We start from the raw sequence: 27,448 nt of genomic DNA, 5'->3' as shown, positions 1-27,448 counted from the left end.
AGGCCAGGGGCTGCAAAGTGAAAATGGGACAGAGCTCTGCCTCGAGTGTTAATGACATGTAAACACACCGAATGACCGACCACCCACCGCTGGCTTTCCTCAGGACATGCTCAGCGACCCCGCGCCGCCTCTCGTGCCGAGCACGGAGGGACCCGGCCCGCGCCGAGGATCCGCGATGCACTTTATATTAAGCATTACGATAGCACAAGAGTTAAATAGTTCTTCATAAGAAAAACACATGTTTATAAATCCATTTCCCTGGTTTTATTAAATGTTCCACTTATGTACATTTTAAAGATGAACCATTTACAGGTCTGCACATGCTGCCTCCTGCTTTCCTTGGGTCATGGGGAAGGTTCACAAAACCTCTATGGAAACAGAAAGGTGCAGGTGCTTCTGAATTCTGTATGTCAAAATGCTTTCCGTTTATACCATAATACATACAATTAAAAAACCCTCAAACATGCAAATTGTAGAAAAATTTAAGCTGGCAGTGAAAAATAAAAACAAACGTCTTCTTTTTGTGCATGTCACAGTTTGTTTCATCAAATGGGATTTCTAATTCTAAGGAACGTAGTGTCTGATGCCACTGGTTAAAGCAGGTTTATCAACTACGAGTAATTAACGGTCAACCTTTAATGGTCCGTATGGTTTTAACTCCCATCTACGGCACAGGAAGGTCAAGCCAGGCTTGACTTCCCTCTCCCACCATGTACCCTCTTGTCAGTGATTCTTTGGAGCAAGGCAGGGGGGGAACCACCGCGCTGTGTGGAGTCACCGCAGAGCGCGCTCGGGGGCAGCACCGGCTCCCAAGCTGCGGTGCTGGCACTGACCGTGCCAATGCTTTCTCTTGGGTTTCAACCCCACCTCCAAATTCACAAGCAAAAGAATTTCTTGTAGAAAAAAAAAAAAAAACAAACAAAAAACAAACCAGGAAATCCAAACCAAACCCAAATCTCAATGGCCAATTCGAGCAGGTTCACACAGTAGAGCAGTAACTCAGGTCTAAATATTCCACAGAAACCTCAACCTCTGGGTCAAGTGTTAAAAAAAAGAGTATCTGTGTTAAGACAACCCAAAAGATTTAGATACTGGTTCATTAGCTACATAGGTTTTGTTTTTTCTCCTTTCTTTAGAAATGGTCACATTGACAATGTATAATTCAAAACATTTCTGCACAATAAAAACAGAAACTATGATACAGTGAGGTAAAGAAAACGCAAAAATATTCACCCACAATATATTTTCAGAAAATACCAACACAGTGATTTTTCTTTTAAAAAAGCACAAAACTTATAAATGAACAGCATAAATGGCTATTTATCTGAGTGATCGCCTACGAATTTCCTAAACCCACAAATCCACAGGGAAGTGTAATGGTCTCATCCAACATTTATTTAAAAAATACCCCTTTCTGGATCGCACCGGGCAGAACAGCGCTCACATCTCCATCAGATCCAAATCAGCATCTTCGAAGCCATAGAAGGACTCAGTCTCGCTCTCCCCTTCGAAGAGCTGGTGGAGGATGTCTGGGTCTGCAGGTTCCTCGGCCTGGGCCTGGGCCTGGGGCTCGTCGCTCAGCTTCAGCTGCTCCTCCAGCGTGGTGATGAGCTCCTCCTGCATGTCAGCGTTGCGGGTGGGGGAGTTGGCTGTGCCGTCCGGCCCCGGCAGCACGCTGGCCACCAGGAAGGACTGCTGCACCAGTTCAGGAGAGTCACTGATGACCTCCAGCACCTCTGCCAGCCAGCACAGAACCAGCTGCAGAAGAATGTCCGAGTCGCACGTGGAGTCCGCCATCTCCTTGGCTTGCTCTTTCCACTTTTTATGCAAGAAATTTTTCACAGTTCTTTTTATACAAACATCCAGAGGTTGGATTTTGGAGCTGCAGCCGGCGGGGACAACGGCCGGCAGCGTGCTGGACGCGCTCAGCAAGGAAAGTACTTCCTCGGAGAGGTGTGTTCGGTGACAATCCAGCACCAGCATGCCCTTGCTGTTCTGGCACCGCGTGTGCTTCTGCCACACTCTGGACGACCACAGCTCCATGACTTCATCATCGCTGTATCCGTTCTCCTTCGCTTCCAACACGATCGACTCCGGCACGTTGGCGGGCTGCTGGACGTGACCCCTGTAGAAGACCAACGTCGGAAGAACGCTTCCGTCGGCGAGGATGGTGAGGATGATGTCGCACCAGGGCTCCCCGGTTCCCACCGTCTGCAGAGCGTTCTCCTTCCGGTCATCGCTGCTCAGCACCTCCACGTCGAGGAACAGGGAGATCTCGTCGATGGCTGCAATCATGGAGAGAGGCAGGTCCTGAGTGTGGATCTGCCGCTGCACAAACTCGATGAAGCAGCTGGCGTTGTCCTCCACGTCCTTGGGGAGCGGGTGAGCCACTGCCCTTCGAGTGTGCGTGCTGAGGTTGTGCCGCAGCATGAACCTCACTGCCCACTCGTAGGAGATCTTGAAGCCACCCTCGAGGGATCGGCCGATCTTGGTGGCTTTCTGGAAGAGAGTCTCCTCGTTCACGGGCAGCTGCTGCTCCCTCTGTGTGAGGACCCACTCCGCGAGCTTCTCCTCAGCCTCCAAGCTCAGGTATTTGCCTTCTGACAGCGACGCCAAGTTCTCCTCTTGGAAAGCCTGAAACCTGCGGAGCCAGCGCTTGATGCGCCGCGGCGGGTTCCGGAAGTGCTCCGCAGCCTGTTCAGTGTTGCAGCACAGAGCAAACAGTACAACCCTCAGCTTCTTCACTGACAGCTGCTCCTTCCTGCCTGTGGGCTCAGGCTCCCTTGTTGGCTGCTCATCTTCCTGAGCATCAATATTTAAGCACTCTTCCTCCTGGCAGAGCAGAGCTCTGCCGTAGGCTGCTGGTGCCAGCTCAGGCTCCAGGTCACCTTTCGCAGGTAACACAGACTTTGTTTTCACAGTAGCAGCTTTACTTGGGGAGTAGGAAGGACAAGTGTTCTTCATGCTTTTGTCCTGGAGCGGAATGTGCCTTGAAGGGAGAGAACACAGGAGCCCTCTTATAACCCAGAAAATAAAGCTGCTGAGGAAAAACCAACCAACCAGCCCCTGCCCCAACCCCACCGACCGGAACGGGTGACAGCAGACAGGGGGTTGCAAGGTTTACCTGGAATGCGATATCCAAGTAGGCCCTGTTGGGAAAACCAAAACAACAAAAAGGTTTGTACCTCAGCAAACAAACACTAAGTGCAAATGAACAAGTTGTTTTCCAGAGAGGAACAGCAGTGTCCCTCTGCTGTCTGTCACTACACTGGGGGAACAGCCAACACTCCTCCCTTCAAACCCCAACCAACCTCCTCCTGTGCCCAAGTACCGCCACATCCGAGCCAAGGGAGGCCTGCTCTGCCAGGCAGTCACACTGAGCAGTGCTTAGGCACAAACAGCACGACTCCCCATCCATCCGAAGTGAGGGAAGCTCAGCTTTGGCCAGATCCCTGCAGGTGATGCCCTGCACTAGGCCAAGGGCTGAACACCACTTACAGGCTCTATTTAAAAAGCAGCATCAGCAGCTGCTTAAGGCCTCCTGGTGTCACAGAGGTACAGTGATGTCTCAGACGAGGACAGGAACCCACTGAAGGCCTGGGCATTGTGTCTCCCTCAGAAGAGCTCAGAACAGCCTTACCAGGGACACAGCTGAGCTCCAGGCAGAGCCAGCCTCATTCAAAGCTTAACTCTCCAATCCCTGTAACAATGAAGACTCATTCAGGCACTTCAGGAGGTCCCCAATACTACGTTTTACCACAACTCAGGACTCAGTAAGTGCTCACTGCAATGCCAAACAAAGGTGTATTTGACCTGGGGTCTAGCAACGGATGTATTATGTCCTCCCACATTAATGTTTTGCATCTTTTCTGCCCCCTTTCAAACTCTTACCTCGGAAAATAATGTTACTAAACTCATGGGATGGATTGAAGACCAGATGTTTGGCCATTGCATCACCCTCAGATGTTACAAAGGGACAAGAGGAACAGGACAGCTTTACACCACTGGAAGGGGATGGAAAAAGAAAAGAAGTGAGCTTTGTACCAGATATGAAAATATGTCTATCCCCTCAGTAACAATGAGAAAAGTCACCCTCCAGTGCATACAGGCAGTGTCGTTCCCCCCCCCTCCCCGAATGTTAACTCCCACTGGAAGGCAATGGGAATCTCAACACATTGCCCTCAATTCAACCTCTTCTCCAGTGTGGCAAAAAATAAACAGGGCTTCTTCAGAAGCAGATCACGAAAGAACAGAGCTAGAAGATCAGACACTAAATGTGCATGAGCTTCCCAGGTGATTCAAGGAGGATGAGAAGTTTTCCATTACCAGGCAGTGTAGTTTTTAAATAAAGCCAAGTATTTTGGACTCTTCCGAGGAACATGGTTGCTGGAAGACAAAAGAGGTTATTAAATGTCAGAATTACTCTGGGTATTTAAAGAGCCCCAAAACCCATACAAAATACAGCACGTTTACGAAGACAGCCCCAATCCTGGCTTCAATACTGTTTTGCCTGCCAGTCTTGTATTCAAGGAGATGAAAACTCCCTGTCTAAATAAACCCACGTGTACAGGAACAGTTAAAAAGCCCAGATTTTGGAGTAACTGCTCCGCCATCCCACTGCGTGGTCAATCCACAGCCTTGTACAGGCCACAGGCTGTAGAAGTGTATTTTTGGGTGTATTTTTTTCCCTTTAAAAAAATATTTAACTTTTTAAATCTGAGAGTTTTGCAAGAGATCTGAGGAGCACTGAAAGGTGGCAGCTGTGTGCAGCAGTGTGCAGTGCACACCTCAGCAGCTCCACACCGACAGCTCAGAACCAATCTTGTGCCCACTCTCCTCATGTCACTTAAAACCACTCCCCACGTCTGCGCTGATACACGTGTCCAGTGTCTTCCCAGCCACTGCAGCCTACTGGGATTTCCCCATCTCCCTTCCTCACAGTGCAGAGAGACCCAGGCAGGAGGGATTTCAGGAGTCACATACTTGATCATGTGGTTGGCGTAGGCTCTGGAGCAGCAAGTGCTGTAACGACACAGCGAACAGTGCACGTAGGTGGGGAAGTGGTTCGGGAAGTCGGGGATTTCGAAGCTGCACTCCAGGCAAGTCTGTCTTCCTAAGACACTCCTGAAGAGAAGAGGGGTGTTTCCATCAGTGTCTCAACAGGTATCGTGGAGTTACAACAATCAAGCAGGACACAGAAGAATTTAATGACACGTGAACTGTCAGAAGCTACTCTCATCCTGCACCCTAGCTCCTGGGGTGCCTCGGTGCCAGGCAGAACATTTCCCCCTTGCTGTAATCCAGAGTAGACCATGGAAGGGTGGATTAATAAATAAAAAACCAATAATGATAAAAAAAAATGTATTTCAGACAAAGCAGCAGGACACAGGGTGGGCACAAAGCCCTTACACTGCTGAAATTCCACTGTTTCTAGAAAAGTACTCAGCTAACTCTATGTTTTGCAGTTTCACCTTAAGGGCTTTCAGAATACGACTTAGTCCTGGGTTTGTGGGAAGCTGGACTCTCCTGGCTGCCCGGTGCCCAGGATCCTACTACCTGTCACTGTGGCATTAGCAAACTAACTACATTCCCTGCAAGAATCTTTGGAAATGGTACATTTAGCAAAAGGTGCTGACATTTTTTTGACCGCTCTCTTCTGGACGTTCCTCTGGACAGGCGGGTACAGGAGGATGGGCTGGGGGTCGGCAGCAGATGCCAGCGGAGCGGCTTCCTGTCCAGTGCCCTGCGGCATGTCATTTGACGATATTGGCACTGTCCGTGGCTGTCCTCTAGATGCCCTGATTGTAACCTGCAGAAAACAGATACACCCATACCTCCTAAGCACAAGGGCAGAAGTGATCTATCCAAATTCAGACTCCTCTGCTTGGCTCTTAGCAGAGAAGAAACAGGTGCTCTCAGGACACAACTCGTCCCACCCAGGGCAGCGGTAGCCTAAAAGAGGACACACGACTTGAGCCCCACAAGTGCCTGTTTGTCTCTAATGACTACAGAGGGCGTCCAGACAACTAGTTCAGATACCTCAGTTAAGAGAGTGTAACCTCTGGCGTGGCACTTTCACCTCCTCTCTATCTCACTTGGTGTTTCTATGAATTATCTGATGAGCTAAGCACACACAGCACGGGCAGAATACAAAGTGTTCTTCTGGCCCAGGGCGCATGGTTGAAGTGATGCAGATGAAGCAAACCTCAGCTTTGCAGCACTCAATAAATACACACCACTACAGATGCTACGGGTGTTTCCCGAGGAAACGAGGGCAGAGGTCTGCTGTTAACGTGGATTTCTTACCTTGGTTCCAGGTTTCAATCCTTCTAATTGTTTGGGCTTTCGGAAAGTTTTGTGGTGCTGCAGCTTGTGTTCGATTTTATCCTTGGCAAATAGGAACTGGAGTCTACACTTGTTGCAATGATAAACACTCTTCTTCTAAAGCAAATGCAAATGAAATAAGAGTTCATTGTAGAGAAACAGAAGTCACAACACAACAGACCAAAGGCAGCCCTGTTTGTCTTTAGCATCTCAATGGCCCCCCCGCCAAGCCCCACACATGGAGTGCTTTGGGTTTAAACGTTTGGTTTCTGGTTTTGAATTAAACCCATCAGGCTCTGCAGGGACACCAGACCAGGCACTGCCATGTACCATGTGTCTCACCCAGCTGGTTTAAGGCAAAGCAAGGCAGGCAGCAGAGCAGTGCGGGCAGCACTCCTAGAGCTGCCTCACCTCTGCCTCTCAGGGGAGAGGGCAAATCAAACCAGGCACTTGGCATTACTCTTCTGTACTCTGAAAACACCCTTCAGCTACACCCACGTGAAATATGCTGTCAATACAGCCAACATACATGGCTCAGAACACTGGGCTATGAAAACGACAGTCATTTGTTACTTATTACCTGGAGATAAAAAAAATTAACCCCCAAATGAACACAGAGCCCACTCCTCGCTTATCATCACGTCAAGCAAAACATGCTTTTTTCTGCTAAGTAACAACAATCTGTGCTACTCCCAAAGGAGCAACACCTCTTCTCCTCAGCACAATCCCCATGAAAGGTCTGCAATGACAGCATGTAAACTGCATTTGTTATGCAGTGAATACAGCACCTACTAAAAGCCCTCCTTCAACCAAAGTTTGCTTTCTTTCTGTTCACTATCCACAACCTCTGTGGAGATCAAGCCACCTCAGACAGAGCCTTCAGGCCTGTGGCAGTACCTGGTGCCTCATGAAGTGCTGCTGGAAAGCATTCCCATTCTTGAAGACCTTGAGGCAGTAGGGACAGAGCAGGTGCCGCGTGTCTTCATGGATCATGCGGAAATGGCTGTCCACCTCAGAGTACAGGGAGGAACGGTACTGGCAGACCTAAGCAGCAGAGAGGCCCAGTCAGCAGTGAAGTACCAGAGCAACCCATCTCACATCTACCACTGCAACATGGAGATCGCAACAGCCATGCCCAAATCCCCAGAGACTTATTATCAGTGGAGTTTAGGAACCAGGTCCTACAGAACCTGCCAGCTTATTCCAACTGCGAGATACTAAATCAAGCAGTGTACTTTCAGAGCAGTTTGGAAAAACAGGCTTGAGCTACTTGTATAAAAAGAAAGTAGTGACAATTCAAGCTCCAGATCCAAGAAAAAAAAAAAAACCAAAAAGAGGAATAAAGGGAGAGACAGTCAGCCAAAGCATATTAAAGAGCAGCTTCGTCAGGGTCTATGCAAAATGCAGAATTTGGCACATCATGTTTTAGCATAACATATTTTAGAAGTTTCTTCTCCGTTTTTTCTTTTTGGAGGGACAGTGTTAGGACCTCTGGGTGGAGATGACACGTTCAGAATCGATGCAAGCACAAATCTCATGGCAACAGAGTGTCAAGAAAAGGTATCACACAAGCAACATAATCTCATCTGCTCCAGAGTGACAACTTCTCTTTATGGCACAGCAATTTGCCTGCAGGCCCTGGGAGGAAAAAAAAAATTAGGCTCTGAATGCCACTGGGACTCAACAAATGTCTATCAGCTGCTCCAGCTTCAGAGTGCTGGGAATCGGTGGCAGCATTCAGCTACTTGTGCTGCCCTAATGGCCACCGGACTTCTCCAAGTCCACACCTGGAAAAAAATGCTCCACAGCACTGTTCCACGGCCCGAGTCTGCTTCAGACCACTGTGAGCCACACACTTTGCTGAAAAGTGCTGGATTTCTGCTTATTTTCTAGGACATATTTGCTGAAGTGCAGCCCCTAAACCACTTGTAATACCTGACAAACATAGGGCATCTCCCCAGGCTTGTGGGTGTCCTTCATGTGCTGTAGGAACATTGGCTCACTCTCAAATGCCCATTCGCAAATCTTGCACTTTGCTGCAAAGGAAAGCAAAGGCAGGTAACAGCTGGGGGGGCAATGACAGTTCAAGCTTCTTTGATGACAGTCGTCCCTTGAAACAAACCAAACACCCCCAAAAATCCTAGCTCTGAACTCTCTGAATTGGGCAGACAATGAAATATATTGAGAGGTTTCCAAAAGGCAGCAAAAAAAATCTCTTCAACAAAATGGGGGGTTCAACAAAATGCTCTGATGAGGAAGGAAGCTCCGAGGGATTTTAAATCAGATGGTAAAAATTCAGTCCTACCATGACATTATTCTTGAACTCAATCTTTAAAATACTCTTGACAAGAAATTTGCAGAAATGTAGCTTAGATGGATTTTTCTGGCGGCTACAAAACAAATGTCCCAAGGAGCAAAGCAGAACACACTCCCTCCTCAACAGATCTGCAGGTAATAGAGGCCAGAAACCCTCTTCAACGTGAACAAAGAGCAGCTGCAAAATCGACTTACTTGTTGACTCATAGGGACTGTGGACATTCTCTAAGTGACACTGTAGCTGAAATGGAGTGGAGAACTGTCTGTAGCAATGCTGACAGATGGTGTGGACATCCACCTCTCCATTCTGCTGATCCAGTTCAACGTGGTGCTTCATGTGATTCATAAATCTTATGGAGTGGAGAGAAAGCATGTGAACAGAAATACAAAGACTTTGCTCCTGGAAACCCTGAAAGCATCATAAACACTATGCCACAAAGTTTTTTAACCGCATTAAGAGATTTCCTTCTTGCTCTTCCCATCAAAAGTGAGCAAAGTCTCCTTCTATCCAGCCACCTTCTACTCCCTAACTCTAGGGAAAGCCAGAGAACAGATCTTGCAGTACAGGGGCTGTACTACTTGCTCTTGAGCACTTCCAGCCCCAACTTGGCATTCAACTGGTAATAACATTTCAACTTAAAAGAATCAGTTATCGTAACGGACCATCACAGTGCCACCTCACCCAGAAGAATACACTATTTCCTAAGAGTATTTTCTCCCTCTGTTGAAAAAGCACTGAATAAAGATGACAAGAGCAGTTCTTCAAGAATTATTTCCTATCAGCTACTAATACCAGTGATAAACAGGTAAGATTTCTCTGCTGAAGAATTTAAATTCAATTACTTGACCACACAATTTTCTTACAGCTTTTGCCCTGGCAGAACTGTGTGATGACAGGCACATCTCTCCCTTTTGTGCTTCAGTTCTGGTCTTAAGCTGTACCATGGGAAAGCTGAAGGGCCTGACAGGCTGCTGCTTATGACTTGTTTTCACTTCTGCAGGTCAGAGGTATTGAGAACAGTGTGGTACAGCACATTCTCTTACCTTATGTTGTTCTTTAGCCTCTTGGTGCAGTGTGGACACCTGAAGGAGGTCGGAACCTTGGGGAAGTTCAGTAGCTGGTTCACTTTGCCACCATCTCTGCCATAGTAGAAATCATCTACTAACATAATGAGCTTACTTTGGGACGAGTCAACTACATTTTCACTTGGTTCTGGAGCTTTAGCAGGTGGGGACAGCGCAGGGATAGGGGTAGAAGAGGGTGGAGAAGCAACAGCTGTAGTTTTTTCTGGCGATGGAGGCTTTGCAGATTGAATATTTGGTTCAGATTCTAGAGATTTCCTTTTCTTGAGGAATTCAACCATTTCAGGGCAGCAGTACTAAAAGGAAAAAAAACAATGCAACCAACCACAAAACCCCACACACATGAAACTGGATCTAGAAGAACTGTATGTGCTGTTAAACAGACAACGGTGAGATTACAAATGCATCTCCTGGCACCATGAGGACCTAAACCTGAGGTCCCTCACTGCCTGTAAGGGATGCTGTGAAAGGCCTCTCCTCTGCCTCTCACTTTCTGCCAGTCATAGTCTTCCTTTTCCCAGCAGGTCCTGATCTAGTGCAAGAACTATTCTTTGCACTCCGCAGTCAGAAGCTATTACCCATTAACAGCTCCTCTTTGAATGAGTACTTACACACATATGTCCTCTTAAAGCTTCAGTGACTCGAAACTGAGCATCACATCTTGGGCAGACCTTCCTGCCACCATCTTGCAAATCAAATGTGGGAATAGGAGATGAACTGACTGTAACAGGAAAAACACAAAACAACAGAACCTTTACACTGTGTCTTAAATGTAGGCAATCTTTAGCATACTGAAATAATTTTGTTTCAAGAGCTGTACTTTTAGCTACTAACTAGACTGAAAGAGGCATGAAAAAGGCAAAAGTATGCAAGCTTCTGACCATCTGTATGGCAAAATATGCCCCCAATAGCTAGAATAAGGAGTGTCTCCAAATTAGACTTAAAAGAACAAAAGAAATGAAAAAAAAACCCAACCCAAAGGAAAATGATCAGCTCGACTCATCTCCTCTTTGTCTTTGATCATTTGTTTGCTTTGGTTTTCCATCAGACTACAATGCCTCACCTTCACTTCCAGCTGTAGTAAGAAACTCGGAACACAGGTGACATGAAATACCTTCAATCGACCTCTGGGGTCCCAAACACCTCAGAAGGTGCTTTTTTGGGAGGAGAAAAGCAAAGATTTTATCCTTTTGCCTCTTTTTGTAGAGTATTTCAGGTGTGTGTACACTCTCAAGTTGGCAGCACACACCCCAAGAATCCCCAGTGCAAACTAATGTATGCAAGCAAATATCCACAGACAATAATCACTGGGTAAAAACATACAGGTAAAGACCAAGAAATTAAGAGCAAAGCTTTGTAGAGGTTTCTCCCCGTTATGAAACCTCAGTAGTTACACATTAGAGTTTGGTTCATCCAGAAAGTAAGCTTCTGCGTTCTCAGTCTGTGACAAGAGCTGCCGCAGATCGTACCTTTTAATGATGAGGACGACGACGACGACTCAGAAACACTGGATCTCTGGGAGCCATGCACAGGGCTGCTGTTGGAAACCACCAGTGGGCCAGGGCTCTGCCCTAACGAAGGAATGGTGTTCAGGGTATTCACTAGCTTAGCAACCTCATTGCTGTTCTCACCAGTCACTCCAGGTCTCTTTACAGTCACGAAGCTTGCAATACTCACTGAGAGGGAAGGGATAACGCAAGAACACTGATAAGGCATCAGTAAGATCTGGCCCACTGTGAATCCCACCCCCATCTAGCAGTAGCCTTGTCTCTTGCTCTTCTACCTTCAGTCTGCCCCAAAGATTACTGAGCCATCAATTATCCTGTCCATATATACAAGTGATGAACAACCTGTTTTTCACTTTGGTGGACTTCTAATTGATGGTCTCAGAACAGTCTACAAACTAAAGTTTAACTAGCTCTTAAGCCAAACCGGACACGATGGGAGGATTATCCTCATTCTCCAGGTTGGTGAGAGAGATGAAGTGTGAGTCAGTGACAGAGGCAAAAACAGAACCCAGGCTTTTTGGCTCAACTTCTGTCTTTTAGCTGTTATGCTGTATGTCTGAAGATCAAATTATAGACAGTGTCACACTTGCTTCTCCATGGCAGGTCTTACCTAATTTGGGGTTAGTAGCTTGACTGGACTGCCCTGGCTGCTGCACAGTTAACTGTCCAAGTGGTGTTGGCTGCGTTGCAGTAGGAGTTGTGGAGGTGCTGGGAGTGGACTTACTTTGCTGTTGTGCCTGGGACTGTGGGACAGTGCTCCTGATGGTAAGCGTGGCCGGAATGACCGTAGTGAAAGTGTTGGTGGTGGGTCGGACCGGCATGGTCGTACCTGGTCTCACCTGGGCCATTTGAGAGAACACCTGAGGGACACCAACTGCTGGTTTAACAAACTGGGTGCCTGGAGCTTCAAAAACAAAGGGACAAACAAGGTAGATGGAGTAATCCAATTGCACAGTAATAGCTGTGTGCAACCTATTTTTCAACACTGCTGAGCTCTCAGAATTCCGGGGGGCGGGGGGGGGGGGTTAAGCCCTTGGTACTCTAACAGGGAACATGCCAGTGGCTTGGGCCTGTTTCAGTCCTTACCTGGGACGAGGGTGATGGGTCTAACTGTTTGACCTTGCTGTACATTCAGAACAATTCCAACTTGGTTCATTGTGTTCTGTACAGGCCGCACATTCCTCACGGGAAATCCCTGCAGTCAAACGGTACCATGACCACATTGAGAGGCTGAGCAGCACTGCCAATATAAGCTTTCTACCCCAAAACTCAAATAACCAAATAAACCCCCCCCACACCCCAGTACTATCATCTGGAGACCACTGAACTATGAGGCCATCCTGTTCTCAGCCAGCACCTTCCTAACAGTAGGGCCTCCTTCCTTGTATCTACAACATCCTGATACACAGCCTCCACTCTCAGTCTCTTCTCCCCTAAACACCTACAGAAATCTTCTCACAGGTCTTAGCAAATGCTCAAAGCAGGCAGTGGATGTTCAAACAATTAACCTGCCCATTTCCAGGCAAACAAAATGAAGCAGCCAAGTGTTCAGCAAGGTCAAATTCACACAGTGGCCAGACCCACCTGCAGCAGGGAGCCAGACCCTACTGGTATGGTGACAAGTGAGCGCCAGCGTGAAGTCCCATCAGCCCTGTGCTGGCTCCACAGGACCTGCTGAGCTGTGGAACGTGGCCAATTTCCTCAAATGAGATTGAGCTGCAGAATGACTGGGAACACAAGCTACTTCCAAACCCAGCTACTTCTAAATCTACACACATTTAAAAAGCAAAACCCCACCAGATTTCAGCTTTAGTGTAACATCTACTAAAGAACTGAAACAGGCATCTGATTATTTCTTAACGGAGAACAGTCTTCCAGGCCTGAGTGCACTAGATCTTCTCTGTCAGCCATCCCACCTTGGAAGGGGGCTCACCTGCGTTGTTATGAAGATGGGCTGGCTGGTCACTGGAGAATTGGTGACATGATTGGCATTCTGCATGATCTGCACAGGTCGTAACACTGGCTGAGTTACCATCGTGCCCAGACCTGAGGCGGGGTTCTGGGTAAGGATTAGTGGCTGTCCACTTTGCTGAACAAGAGGATTGCCAGCTGGAAGAGAGACACAAACAGAGCAAAAGCCACATCTGTCAGATAAAAACCCTGCCATCCAGTTGGCAGTTTTAGGTTTCTGAATTTGAACGAGTTACCCAGAGCATGCTTTAAGAGTAAACTTGTGAAAACAGCCAACCCTTCCCTATATTGTTTTAATATATTCATTCTTAGGCTGGGATTTTCCAAGCTGCCCCTTAGCCTTGAGCAACCTCAGACCCTGATTACTCTGGCTCCTACATGCCCTTTGAACACAGGCACAGCAGCTGAAGGAAGCATGTTTTCTAGTCTCATTAACCATGAAGTGAGGATTCACCGGCTGGCAGACACTGTGAAAACTTACACTGAACCACTACAACCCCTGGTACAGGATGTGCACCGAAAGCAGAGCAACACTGAAAGTTTCTGAGCAGCATCAACAATCACAGAGCGTGGGGGACACCGGAGCCTGCTGAGGGCTTCAGGGAACTTGCAGACATGGCCTTGACGCTGTGAGCACTGCTCAGCACCAGCCAAAACACGGCGTGTTATCAATGCTGTGACACTGAGCACAGCACTGGGAGAGCTGCTGCGGGGAAAAGGATCTCCAGCTCAGACAGAGCCAATGCAGGAGGCCACGTCTAGGACACTCCTCATGATTTACTACTAGAAAATCCAATGCATTATGTGGGAGAGGGGAAAACAGACAAACAAGGCCACAAATATTTCAAACTCAACTTCAGAAAATGAGCAGAATTGAAGAAGGCTTCAACTCCTTCCTCTCTACCATTCTTCTCCACCCAGTTTAGCTCATTCATGTATTTGTGTCCATGCACTACCATGTCCACCCTGCTATTACTACAGTCCATGCCCTGAGGACAAAGGGCTTCCAACTGGCAGAGAGAGGTGGGATCCAGGCAGCCCCACCACAATCTTCCCACTGTAGATTTGCAGCACAACGTGACACGAGGCTGACACAACATCCAGGTTGTTTCAGGGCTACAAAATGTTCCAACATCCCTGAAACTGCTGATGGTAGAGGTACCCCAACAGCAAATGTTTCCCGTGGAACTGTGGATCTCCAGCAGCTACACACCATGTTCTGACCCACAGCCAAGGCAGCTCCTTTGGATGGGAGATGCTTTGCTCTGGCAGCGTCAATGCTGTTGGCTGGCAGTCCTCAGGGTGTACGATCCAAGTGTTTGCATGGAGATGATCCCAGGCAGAAACCGTGATGGTGTGATGGGTGATGGAAGACACCAGCAGGTTCAGATCCAAGCCACGCAGCTGCTGGGCCCACACTGCTTCTTGTCTCACCTTTTCAAGCACCTCAGGCAGCTGGAAAACAGACCCCAGCTCCCACTAACAGAGCATGGGGAGGAGAGGGGAAACAGAAGCAGAGAATGGGAATGCTGAGGTGTCAGAAAGCTGGCAGTCTTGGGACTAACATCTTCTTTAGGCTCAAACCAGTGAGCACAAAGCCACTGCTGTCTGAACTGGGTACATGCTGCCTCCAGTCCCAAGTGGAAAGAGGATATGTTAGCAGCCTTTGCTGCTTTATTGAGCCTGGTGTCTGAAGAGGGTCAGTAAAAACATGGAAAGAGTCAATGAAAATTAAAGGCAAACAGACGGTATTTGCAATCTTCCAAAGAATTCAAAGGGTAATCTCTTCACGGTATAAAAAACAGTAAAAGATGATTGATTATCAAAGCAGCTCAGGAAGAAGAAAAATCGAACTCTCTGGATAGTTCTATCACGTTGGAAACATTCCCATCCCACCTAGCACCAGGTGAAGGCCCAAATCCAAAGCATCTGCAGATGGTTTTCACCTCCTCAGTGTCTCAAGGATCTTACTTGCCTAACAAGGAGCACACAGTCAGCCCCAAAGCTTTGCCAAGCTGGAAGTCTGTGTCTGTAAATGTCTTGGCCATGGAACTTCCACGGGAAATCCTGAAGCTCTGATGATTTGTGGTTTCCAGCTCCTGCTGGTGCTCCTCTGGAATTCACAGAGAATCTGGGCAGCCTTGGACTAGTTGGAAACACAAAAGATGACTTTAGGCTCCACTTTAAAGCAGAGACCAGCTGACAAAGATCATCTGGTCAAATCAGTCCAATGATTTTGACTCTCTTCTCCAGCAGGGACACAGAAGGTCTCCTGAAACGTTGTCATTACTAGGAAAAGACAGTACCAGAAACACATATAAATACTCTGATTCCTTACCAGAACTGCAGGTTCTTTTCAGTGTGGCCAGGACGGACACAGTTGTATGCCCAGTTTTTCTCTTTTCCCAGGCTTTGGTAGACTCTCACAAGTGAAAATGACAAGCACCCTGCAGCAGCATGTCCAGGAGCATGCAGTACTGCTTCAGATTGTTCCCAAGGAAGTCTGTATCTGATCCACAGATCCTGCAGCACTGTGCACTGACCAGCCAAGACAGACGTGCAGAGATTCACTATTTCATCATGGGAGAAGGAGGAGACCATGGCAGAAATCAGTTGCTGGGAAAGAACAAGTTACATTCTTCTCTCTTCTCCGCCTGCCTCTCCATGGATGATTGTCCAGGTAGCCCACTGGAAATGGTTTAACTGGCTTCTTGGAGGAGGGTGATTTAGACCTAAATGCCAGCTGATGAAGTGAGCCTCCTGAATAGCCCATGTGGTCCTGGACACAGTGATCCTGGTGAGTCCTATGCCTCTTCCTACACTCCTTGAACTCCTCCTTGACTTCCAGTGTGCTACCAGGAAGGCAAAACATACATATGTAGAAGAAGAGTTTCTTTATCCTCTCCCTCAAGCAAGCACAGCAGAGATGCTCTCCTGTAAAGGAGAAGCCATTCCTTGTTGGATTTACCCTGGCTGTTCATAGGAGAGGCTGGACTGATAAAGCCTCTAGAACCCCCCACAGAGATGTGCACTTCACAGCAGCATGACCTTCCTAGAGAAGAATGCCAGTGCTGGGCCTATCAGTAAGTTACTTTGCATGTGAACAACCAAGGCACCACAATGGGGACCTCAAAGACAGAGAGCACAGTACACCATCGCTAAGCAGCTCACCACCAGCAAGGTTCCCACCACTGACACAATCCACATCAGAGTCAGGGGTAAATTGTTAGGACATCAGCACATCAACACCAAGACTTTGAATTCCACACTTGGGCATCAACAAAGCTCTACTCAGGCCTTGGGAAGGGCGGACTAAATTGCCTGGGAGGATGCAATTCCTTGATGACTTTGTTTGCCAATGAATGGCCCTGGGCAGCCAGCCGAGTGAAAGGAGCAACATTTCAGGCTTTAATGGCAGCTGAATTGGGTGTCAAGTGGAGTCAGCTCTCCAGGGCATTCCCAAGAAAGGACTCCTGGGGCCTGCTGACACAGGCCTGGAGGTATCTAAGAAACCTTCCACCCTTTATGGTTCCTGTGCTCTCTGAATGCATTTCCAGGCAGGATGGCAGGTCCAGCACTGCTCCAAGACACAGGAGGGACAGAGAGCAGAGCTAACAGAAGCTTCTGCCCTACCACCACTCCATGGATGACAATGCTGAGCTTGGTGTGAACAAGCACCGTTTGTGTCAACAAGTGGAAGAGCAAAAACGGTACTAAATGCAACGTACAGTTGAGGACAGAGGGACACAGGGCAGTGTCCTGTCACACTGGGGCAGCAACAACTGAACCTGGACAGAGTTCTCCTACTTCCCATCCAGCCTGGCTCAACCACACACAGTTATGCGATTGCTGCATGTTAAGCAGAAGCACAGTATTTTTCTTCTATAGTTCCTATATTTTCAGGACAAAAAGCACTTTGTGATTCCCACAGTGAAAAGAATGGCAGGAATGTAAGTTATATTTTTATCTGATGGAGGAATTATTAACAAGGAGCCAAGCTGTCAGGCTGATGTGCCATGTGGCACCCAGCTCATCTCTTGCCAACAACAACAGTGCTTTTTTGGATACAAGGACAGACGTATATGTTATACCAGCCAGTTCTGCACATCTGTGGAACATAAAGAACTGGTTTGAGTGGGATACAGGTACAGCTAAAAGCAATCAAAGGAAATTAAGGAAAGAAAAAATTAGGCCGAGCGTCATTTCAAATATATTTAGCTTTCAGTAATTTTTCCTTTTATGTCCTATTTGAGACATTTTAAAACTAATCTGCAGGGAAAAATATGGATCCAGCTGAAAGATGGAATAAGATAAGCTAAAAGATATTTCCATCTTTAGCTTGGAAATCCTGTTTCCTGGCTTTTGGGTCATTTCTAGGCAGTGTGGTACGTGCCTGTGCTCTATCCATTCAGAGAGGAACTGGTGGTGTGTGTACAATGCACCTCACGAGAAATTCAAGCCTGTGTTTGCCCTGAAAGTCATGTATTTCCCAACATGGATGCTGTTATTTAAGAAATGAATAAATTTGAGGTTTCCAGACTTGCTCATAACTGAATTACATCCTAGAGAGAAAAAAAACAAGCTAAACCCCAACAAAACCTTACACTGGGCAGATGTAACGGGTCTTCCTCAGCCCAAACTTGTCTTTTTAATGAATATAAACCAAAATGCAAGACAACAGCCACGAGCATAAAAACCAGATTGCTGAGAGCTGGGATGGCTCCAGACACCGCTCATTTTGTGAGCACTCCACACAGTCACAACTTAAACTGGGATGTGCCCCTCAGTCACTGGGCCAGCAGAGACTGCAGGGACCAAAGAGGTGCCAGATGTCCCTGTGGCACTCTGCCACTCAAAATCCTGGCTGGCATCAAGCCCAAAAGGATTCCCCTGTAAGGCAAAGCCATGTCCCAGGAGCTGGTAGGGACTCGGTGAATCCAGTACACAGGAAAGGCCACGCTGCTTCACTCTGCACTGGTCCTGAAGTGCCAAGCTATCCCCTGCTGCACCACTGCAGTCCAGAGGAGAAGCTACTCCACCACAAGAACTGAAGTGCTCCAGAGCTATGAAAAACCAAGCGTGTTTCCATGCTTTTTCACCCAACAGCGTGCACCCCAAAGCATTTAAAAGTCTAACACTCCATGAAGGAGAATGGCTGTATGACAGTGAGTGGGAACACAGAGCACAACCAACAGCATCACCCCGACCACACAGAGTCTGTTTCCATCCCAGCAGATCAGGACAACACAAATATAAGCCATGTTACCAAGCTCACCCTGACCCATAGAGCTCTGACAGAGCTGACCAAGCTGCCACATCCCAAGTTGTGCCTATTTGGAAAGGCACTCTTGCAGCTGTAAAGGTCATTTCCCTCTCTCCTCTCTTCCAACACAGACCAACACACCTCTGAGATCTTGAGAATTTTTCATCAGTCTCTGATCAAACACTGCTTAAGAAATTCTACAAAGCCTCCATAACAGGTGGACTTGCACTGCAGCAGAAAAGAGATCCCCAACACACAACACCACAGCACAGCCCAAGGGCAAATCCAGCACGGTTCCTGCAGGAAACAGGCAAAGCAACCCCGACCCGAGACCAAAACAACCCCAACTGAAACCAATTCTACCAAAGCATGGCTTAAATAAGTTAATAGTAAACTAGCTTTAATCTCACTAGTTTGACTATGTAAGTTAAGTCACAGGAAATGCAGTCCTCCAGTCAAATACGTGACTCCCTCAGGCATCATTTCCAAACTGCTGAAGGATCGAAAGTCAGTCCCCATTGACTGCCGAGATGCACCAAAGCACTTGACAGTAGAAACAGCATCACCTACTTAAATTATCAGTTCTCTGCTTTTAAGAAACTACAACTTTGGCTGAAGAACAGGAGTAACTTTGCTGAAGCTTCATAGCAAAGCCCTTTTCAGACAGACCATGCATCTAGCACCTGCAATAAACCCCTGCTTCCTCATGCACAGGACCGGCCTCGTGCAGCACCACATCAGCTCTGCCCAGCACTCCAGAGCTCTGCTCACAACCACAGAACCTGACATGTGTTGCATTAAGCTATCAAATGAGACTGCTTCCTTGACAGGATGTGACCCATCACTGCCACTGCTCTTGAGCACTGGTAACAGGAGGAACTCTGGACTCAAACAGTTAATTACCCGCAGGAGTTTTTTCAACTGAATTATAATCCTCAACAACAGAATCTTCGATCACATCACTGATCTTCTGCCATGGTTCCAGCTCCTCCTCCTCACATTCCATAAAAAGGTCCGTGTCCGCCATCCTGCAAAGGGAAAAGAAGAAAAACTTTCATTGGAAAACTATGTCTGTCAGGCAGCAGAAGTCATTCCTTAGAAGAAAAAGTCTAATACCAGAAATAGGAACAATGTTTTATTTCCCAGTATTCCAAAGGAAATGAATTAATCAATTAATTAATTAATAACTGTGACTGAAGGAAGTAAGAATCCTGGGTTTTGTCCTGTTCAAGGCTTTGAATATTCCCAGATTACTGCCAGTACACAACAGAGATTCAATATCCAAGCCTCAATGAGTACAAATGTGGGTGCAAATGGGCAGAGCCCTTGGCTGCCCTCAGCCAACCCCTCCACCACAGCCCACAGTCCTGGCTCCTGTCCTCAGAGGGAGGATGACAAGCACTTAGCAACTAGTTCAAAGGGAAAAAAGATAAACAGGAAAGGGATTTTCTGCACTTATATCCACAGTCATTGTCCTTCAACTCCAGCAAATGTTCTCTTGATCTCCAAAGTACCCCATTCACCTCTTCTGGGTATAACCATTGCCATTTTCATTCAGAGAAGACACAGCTCCAGCCTGTTTTGTTTCTCTCTTGTTCCTGCCACCTCTCTTTCAAACTTGCCTTTTGGCCGCATCTTTGTGAGATAGGGAAGCAGAAACAAAGGCAATTTCCTAAGCAGGGAGTGCACCACTGTTCGTGAAATGAGCTCCCAACATCCTAATTCCCAGTGTTACCTTCTGCTTCACTATTTACACATCTTCCCACCTAGTTTGCTCTCCTGAGCACTGCTGCAGTCACAGGTTTTCACAGATCTGCAGTGAAAGTCAAGTGCTTTGTCCTGGGACTGCATCTAATCTAGACCTCAACAATGTAAATCTGTATGTGCTTCAAGTTAAGCGTTCAATTAAACATTCAGACCATCAAGCCAGAATTAAAGCCAAGATCATTCGCAATCAGCAACAGTCTCAAGTGTCCTAGAGGACATCTCTTCTCAGAAGGTGGTGGAGGTACCACCAAAGGTCTCCAGGAAGCTGATTTTCAGTCCTGGGCTGAGATCTGATTGATAGACACACATTCTAATCACTCTTTGACAACTCACGCTATTGAGCCAAGCTGCTGGGAGGAACTTCATGGCAGGCTCAGGTCTGCCTTGTTTCAGGGTTTGGCTCTTTCTGAACCTCACTTACAAAGAACGTTTATGCAGAGTTTTGATTCTCCTTAATATCAGTCTTTAAGCAGTATGCCTTATTCCAGAAGCTCAACTGCACTGTAAGTGAATGGGAATCAAGACATCTAGAAGGGATTTTGCTCTTCTTTCCACATCCGTGACGGAATCAAGAAGCAAAGAGCTCAAATTGAAGAACAGAAGATTCTGACTTGAGACATTAAAAAAAAAAAAACACCAGAAACAAAACACAAAAGACAAAGAAGAAATCCAAAAATAATTCCTGAAATGACAAATAGCAAGAAACTCCATTTCCAGAACTGAAGCTCAGAAGTACAGCTTTATGCTAGAGATCTGCTTAGCAGGGCACAGCAACAATCAAAAAGCCTGAAATACTGTCTTCTCTGCCTGTTAACATAGACTTTGTAATAATTACAAGACCTTGGTCGATCTCACACAAGCCACACTCCGAACTTGAATGGAGAGCCATTACCAGGGATCAATAGCTACAAATTCCTCACCTTCAATATTCATCCTTCACAGAAACATCTAGAAAAAGATCCTGTTAAGCTTCCAGGACAAAGCTGCTCTTTGCTGGTGACACTCACAACAGTAACTATTTGTCTGGAATCATGTTACTGCCCGCAGACAGTAGCAGGGCCCTGATGCTGTAGTGATGGGCAGTCTATAAATAGGATCCATAACCTGCTCTACACTCCAACGCAGGCACACGCTGGCCGGGGAGGGCACAACCAGAGGAAGCCTCTGCACACACTGCACAAATTTATTATTCAACACCTCATCATTATTCAAAAGATGCAAAGACAAAATGCTAAAGAGACTGTAGTTACAAGCTTCTTTTGACACTAACTTACATTATGCACATAGTATTTCATCTGTTCAGATGAACTGAACTAAGAAAATGTCTCCTCTCTTCTATAATGTAACAGCTTTGTTTTTCAAAGCTTTGATCTTGAATATTTTTGTATGTAAGAAGCCTTTGCTCAATAAAGTGATTAATCCCAATGATAAATACTCTACATTTAGCTCTTCAGCACTTTGTTGGCAGATGCTTGGTTGAAAATATGGATGCCAAAAAAATTACAAAAGAAAAATACAGAAGTGCTCCAGACACACTGCAAGAGACCAAGAAACCAAGGAATCAGCCTTTCAGCCGAAAGGTGGTTTCTCTCCCCTTTAGCTGGCAATGGGAGAAGAGCTCCAGGGGAAGAGCCAGCATACATCAGCCCTACATATTACAACTGGCACAACTGCAAGATATGGAGCCTTCAGTTTTTGTCAGCTGATGTGGTTCCTGCTCACTGTTGCCATACAGGGGAGAAAAGCCAACTGCCATTAAACCCTCCTATGAAAAGCTGGCCACCTGATTGCATTCTCTGCTCAATGCGATCACCATCACAGGGGAGAATCCAGCAATAAGGATGGTTTATTTGTACCCTGTCAGGAAAAGATCTCCTTGTCTCCTATGCCTCACCACAAGAAAGTCTCCCTTGTAGATTCCAAATTTCAGTTGAAATTAAGATCCAACGTATCTATCAGTGAGCCACTTTCATGTCATTAGAAAGACGCCAGATACAATCCCTACAGCCTGTCACTATTCACTCAAGAGAAAATCAATGAGCAGGTAGAACGGACCTACCCCTGTGTTGTGGACTGGAAGCTTGTTGGCACTTTCAACCTTCAACAGCCTCTCAGTAAACCAGATGAAGCTCAGCTCCTCCACCCAACGAGGTGGCAAAGGGCTCAGCGCCCACAGTGCGACTCTGAACTCGGTCATGTCCCTGATGTAGTGATGTGAGCACAGAGCACCGTGTCCCACGTGTTCCTCATCCTCTCAGGCACTTCTGGCAGCAGGTTCTACACCAGCTGCAGACCACAGCAGCTCACTGTGCTCCTTGAAGTCATCTCTAAAAGATGTGTGTGATATATTCACGGTTTCTTTCACAGCTTGGTATTAAGTGACACGAAGCAATGAAGTTATGACATACACACATTGTATATATACACACACACCTCTTTAAAAAGGACTTCAAATGAATAACTTGTTCAGTGCTCTTCAGGATCCATGTGGTGGATGTGCTACTCCTGTGACACAAACTTCACTTTCTCAGCCTTTTAATTAAAACCAAGTAGAAATAAACCAGCACTTGTCACGGCCCCACTTGTGGCCCAATTTCTCCTACTGGGGGAAATCATCTCCTGCTGGGGGAAATCATCTGCAACACAATCAGTCTTAAGGGCACAGGAGCAGGTCAGAAATGAACGTGTACTCCATGAGCCAGGTGACTTGGTAAAGCAAACAGCTGGATTTTGTTTGAAGACAAAACAAAGAGGAGGGCCAGAGGCTGTTTTCCCAGAATTTCCCAACATCCTCCCTTGATAGGATGTTAACTGCAGAGGTACAAATACAGCTGCACACTTTGCTGTAGCAACAGCAGAAAATCCATCAGCCCTGCTTGGATCAAGTGCTGGAAGGTTGGAAAGAGAAGCCTCAACTCCCACCTCACATTCCCCAGCCTAGAGCTGAGCTGCTCATGTGGCCTTTCCCCTGCTAGGAGAACTCCAGATGCAAACACAGTTATGTTCCCACCATCACAAGTGTTGTTAGGCTGCTTTAAGTAAGGGCTATCCTAACCCTGACAGATACCATCAGGCCTTCAGGAACCCTAACCTAAAGCCTCACTGGCATTCCCAAAAGAGAATCTGCATCTTCATGGGAATTTACAATGTAAAACCCCAAGTGAATATGCAGTGAGAATCAATCAAGTATTAGAGAAATCATTACCATGCTAATACTTCTGTTCTTTTTTAAAGGATAAAGTCCCAACTGACTCCTATGGGGAACCCACAGACACAGCTGACTATTAGTGACGAAGGACTGAACAAATACCAAGGAAATAGTTTATGGAATTTACAGATGGGCCTTGCACCTTCCCAAAGTCTGTGACTACCAAATTCCAGCATACAGGTGACTCCTGCAAGGTCTCACACAGAGCTTTCTTCACCTCATGCAGAGCTGCCACACTGGCAGCACAACAGAAGGGAGCACCCAGCACAAAGAGCAATGCATCTGCATGGGAGCTGCTGCAACAGCTCCAGAGAGGTTACTGTGGGCTGATGACCGGGCTTAGAGTGAAGGAACAAACACACCCCGGGCAGGCTGCATCCCTTCACTCCACAAACATACCCCAGGCAGGCTGCATCCCTCCACTCCACTGCAATGGGAATGGGCCTGCTCTTCCCAGCAACAAAAGGCAGGGGTGGGCTGTGCACAAACTACGTCCCAGATTACTACAGTTTGAGCACCAAGCACATGAGACTTTGTTGGTCCTTCTTGCCAGTGGTTTGTCAGTTTTTATGCCAGTCTAGATTTGCCATTGTAGATTTAACTGCAGGATGGTTAGAACACTATCAACACCCCAATCCCTTCCAAAAATATGCATTAACTGACTCTTACATGTGGGTCAGCACTTGCTGTAAAACAACCTCCTCTCCTCCTGACAGTCCAGAAAAGAAGAAATCTAAAATATAAGACTGAGGGTCTGTAAGAGACCTACAAGTAAGTCAGAGGAGGTGATTCAATGCACGCTTGAAGACAGAAATTCATGCATAAATCAACTTCTCTTGTCCAAGTTAAATTCTTCTCTCCATCTTGGCTTTCCCTGGTGAACATGCAACCTCCACACAACGGCTACCTCGTTACTCTTGGTACTGTGCACTTATCAGTGAGGAGCATGTCCTAACTTCTGAAGAACCCAGAAACCCGACGAGGTTACATTAAGTGCAAATGAATCCTACAGTAAAGGTTTCTGCTGTCAAGACAAGCTGCAATCCCTGCCCTAAGAAAAGATAATGCTCTTCAGTGGCTTTTAATGACTGCCTAGAACTGATACAATCTCAGTGATGAAAATCCGCACGGGATGATGTTTTCATCACTGGCTGCATGGCCATTCATCACGAGCAACACCTCCAAAGGAACAGAGGAGGTGAAAGGCCCTGTGCAAGTTGAGTGCCAGAGTTCACCAGCTACAACCTCTGGGCCAAGGTAAATTTACTTGTCATTGACTGATGTGGTTGATTTGACTTCCCTGGTTCTTAAGTAATTTCAAAACCTCAAATGCTGTCATTTAAAGTCCTGTATGTTTTATTAAAGGCTTTGAAGTGTGTGATGCCGGCTAATTAAAATGTATTATTACACACTCAATTATAACGATTGTTATCTACCTTTGAGTTTGAACTGCAGAGCAATGAGAACAAACTGCTTTTATTGTGTGAGCATGGAGCTACCTTGAAGCTTCTAGAGGCCCAGAATGCGTCTGTAGCTACATTCTGCACTGGCTCTTTTGTGAGGAGACTGGAGCACTCAGCACCCTCCTCATGTCAACATGGATGTGGGTCTGCTCACACGAAGACAGCTGGCAGTTCTTTGACAGTATCTAAGCAGCTGTGGGGATGAGGCACATAAAAACATAACCATATAGAACTACAGACACAAGACCAACTGTAAGTAACATCTGCAGAACTGTGCACCCAGACAGAGCTTAAAGCAGCAGCAGAGAGCACTGGGGTGAACAGTCCTATAGGATAGCCAGTAATTATACAACTGGAAACAAGATGTGCATGCAGCAAGCCTGGCTTCACATTCAAGGATAAAAAGTAACAACTGCAGCAACTTGAAGCCATGAGCCAGTCCCACACAGAACCGCAGCAGGGAGTATGTGTATATCCCTGCAAAGTGCTTCCCAAAAGAAGCAACATATCCCCCTATCCTCTACCCCCACTCACTCCTGCCCCATCTGATCTGTCCTGGTGACAGCTGCAACTGCTGCCAAGCTAATAAAAATAAAGCTCTATGTGCTGTCATGTGTTGCATGTTCTCCACGAGGGTGCTGGGCAGCAGGATCCATGCCTCTCCTTCATCTCCACACATGTTTTATGCCACATCCCAGTCAAGCGGAGCACCAGAGAGTGAGGATGCCCTGATGCAGCAGCCTGGGTTCCTTGGATACTCCAAAGAGCAGGACTACAGTAAGGGGAGAGCAAACATCTTGATGGTACCAAACATCTGTTTTTTTCAGTATCTGCAGCCAAAAGAAGCAGGTGTGGGGCATTCTGCACAAAGCCTTCCAGGGATCCCAATCCTTCTGCAGGGGAGCCCACTCAGCTGAACTCCTGACCCAGCAATGGTGTGCTGGGGCTCACTGCTTACCAGGGGAAAGGCGCTGGCCAAAGGAAGGGAGCGATCCGGGGGTTCGTTGTCAGTGTAAGGGGACGGGGCATGCAGGGAAGCACAGGGAGAGGGCCTGCGAGCTCCAGGAAACAAATGAACACTTCCCCCCTACCCCTACCGGGGCTGCAGGCAGGGAGCCCGGCTCCGAGGTGCTCCGCTTGTCACCAGCGGATGACACCGAAGGCGGCAGCGGGCAGCAGGGCAGGCAGAGCCCACCGCTGAGGAGGAGGGCAGGCTGGCAAGCCCAGCTCGCCTCGGCCTCACACAACAAGGTAATGGAGAGGGGGAACCACTCTGTGAAGGCGGAGAAGGAGGACGCCAAGGGGGGGCTCCCACCCTCGGCAGAGGCTCCCCCCGCCCTTAAACGTCCCTCCGGTAAGGGGCGAGAAGGGCATTTCTCGTGCGAGGGGAAAGCAAAACCCACCCTGGGTGCATTGTGGCGGCTAAGAAAGAGAGAGAAAAATAATCCCCGTGCCCAACATGGCCGCCCACCCAGCACCAGCCGAGGGACAGGGGAGGGGGAGGCACGGCGGGGGGATGCGGCCGCCCCCCCCCCTTCTTCCCCCCGGGGAAGGCCCCGCTCGCCGCCGGGGGTTCGGGGGAGGGGGGAGCGGACGGAGCTGCTCCCGGTACCGCTTCACCGCCCCCCCCCCGCAGCGGAGGGGGTGTGCGCGGATCCCTCCGCCTCCCCTCAGGGGCCGGGCGGGCGGGTGAGAGCGGCGGCCGGGTGCGCTCCGCCGCCCAGCGGGACCCGCCGCGGCTCCTCCCCGTCCCCCGCCTCGGCACCCCCGAGCCCTCCCTCCGCCTCCCGCCGCCGCTTTGTGTACGGCGCGCTCCGGCCCGGCCATAGCCCACCCCCCCCTTTCCCCTTCATCCCCCCCCCCCCCCCCCCCCCTTCTCCCCCAGACCCGGGCGGTTCGAACCGGTTCCAACGGTCACCAAACCGCCCCCCCCCCCCCCCCCCCAAATAACGGCTCGCGGCCCCTCACCTTCCCGCCGCCGCCGCTCGCTCTCAGCGGGCCCCGCGCGCGCGCCCCCGCCGCTCTCCGCCGCTCTGCGGGAGACGAGGCCGGCGCCGGGGGGGGGCGGGCGGCATCAGCCCGGGGGCCCCGAGCGCGGCCCCCGCGGCGGGAGGAGCGTGACGGGACCGCTCCGTGCTCCCGCTTCCCTCCGCGCAGCTGCGCCCGGCTCCCTCCCAGCCTCCCCCCGCGCCCCAGCGAGGGGAGAAGAAAAAAGCGCGCCCGGCGGGAGGATACACGCGTGCCGCGCCGCAGCCACACACACACACACACAAAAAAAGGGGACCTGGCCGGCGGAGGGATACGGTGACGTCATTTCCTTCTGGGCCGCGGGGCGGCGCGGGGATTGGCCCTCGGCGCGGTGACGTCAGCGGGAGGCCGCGGCCTTGGCCCTGATGAAGTTCGTCGGGAGCCGGAGCGCGGTTGCTCCAGGGCCGGGGCCACGGCCGGGCCGGGGAGAGGGGGGGGTCCCGGTGCTGCCCGGGGCTCTGCGGCTGCTGGGCGGCCCCTACCGCCGCCTACCTCGCGGACCTCCTGTCAGGGCTGT

The 27,448-nt window shown here is 48.4% G+C and overlaps 1 protein-coding gene across 9 annotated transcripts; it reads right to left on the bottom strand.

Moving 5' to 3' along the window:
- Positions 1 to 914: 914 nt before the first annotated feature.
- On the bottom strand, positions 915 to 27,016 carry POGZ (pogo transposable element derived with ZNF domain). Of its 9 annotated transcripts, none has more exons than XM_061442893.1 (18): positions 26,872 to 27,016; positions 19,369 to 19,493; positions 13,165 to 13,340; positions 12,318 to 12,426; positions 11,842 to 12,135; positions 11,193 to 11,399; positions 10,335 to 10,444; positions 9,685 to 10,019; positions 8,836 to 8,990; positions 8,260 to 8,360; positions 7,222 to 7,368; positions 6,307 to 6,441; positions 5,637 to 5,809; positions 4,984 to 5,124; positions 4,327 to 4,386; positions 3,892 to 4,004; positions 3,125 to 3,149; positions 915 to 2,989 (listed from the first exon to the last, which is right to left on the bottom strand). In XM_061442893.1, exons 2-18 carry the CDS (start codon positions 19,490 to 19,492, stop codon positions 1,441 to 1,443), a joined length of 3,954 nt encoding a protein of 1,317 aa, XP_061298877.1. In that variant the 5' UTR covers position 19,493; positions 26,872 to 27,016; the 3' UTR covers positions 915 to 1,440. The 9 variants fall into 9 exon arrangements, with proteins under 9 accessions (XP_061298877.1, XP_061298874.1, XP_061298872.1 ...); XM_061442890.1 differs by lacking the exon at positions 26,872 to 27,016 and adding an exon at positions 26,001 to 26,204; XM_061442888.1 differs by lacking the exon at positions 26,872 to 27,016 and adding an exon at positions 25,862 to 25,880.
- Positions 27,017 to 27,448: the final 432 nt, after the last annotated feature.

Source organism: Pezoporus flaviventris, unplaced genomic scaffold (genome assembly GCF_033815535.1).
Source record: "Pezoporus flaviventris isolate CSIRO_AGI_PZ_B2104156 unplaced genomic scaffold, CSIRO_AGI_Pfla_v1 ptg000255l, whole genome shotgun sequence".
NCBI classification, from domain to species: domain Eukaryota; kingdom Metazoa; phylum Chordata; class Aves; order Psittaciformes; family Psittacidae; genus Pezoporus; species Pezoporus flaviventris.
Note: the sequence above shows the minus strand (reverse complement) of the source record. Positions and strands in the feature narration are given on the sequence as shown.

Coding starts and splice junctions, on each gene's coding strand:
- POGZ (XM_061442893.1), bottom strand. CDS start 19,492: ATGGCGGACACGGACCTTTTTATGGAATGTGAGGAGGAGGAGCTGGAA. Junction 7,369..8,259: donor AGATGCCCTATGTTTGTCAG/GTATTACAAGTG, acceptor TCTGCTGCTTAG/GTCTGCCAGTACCGTTCCTC. Junction 4,387..4,983: donor TACGCCAACCACATGATCAA/GTATGTGACTCC, acceptor TTTGTCTTCCAG/CAACCATGTTCCTCGGAAGA.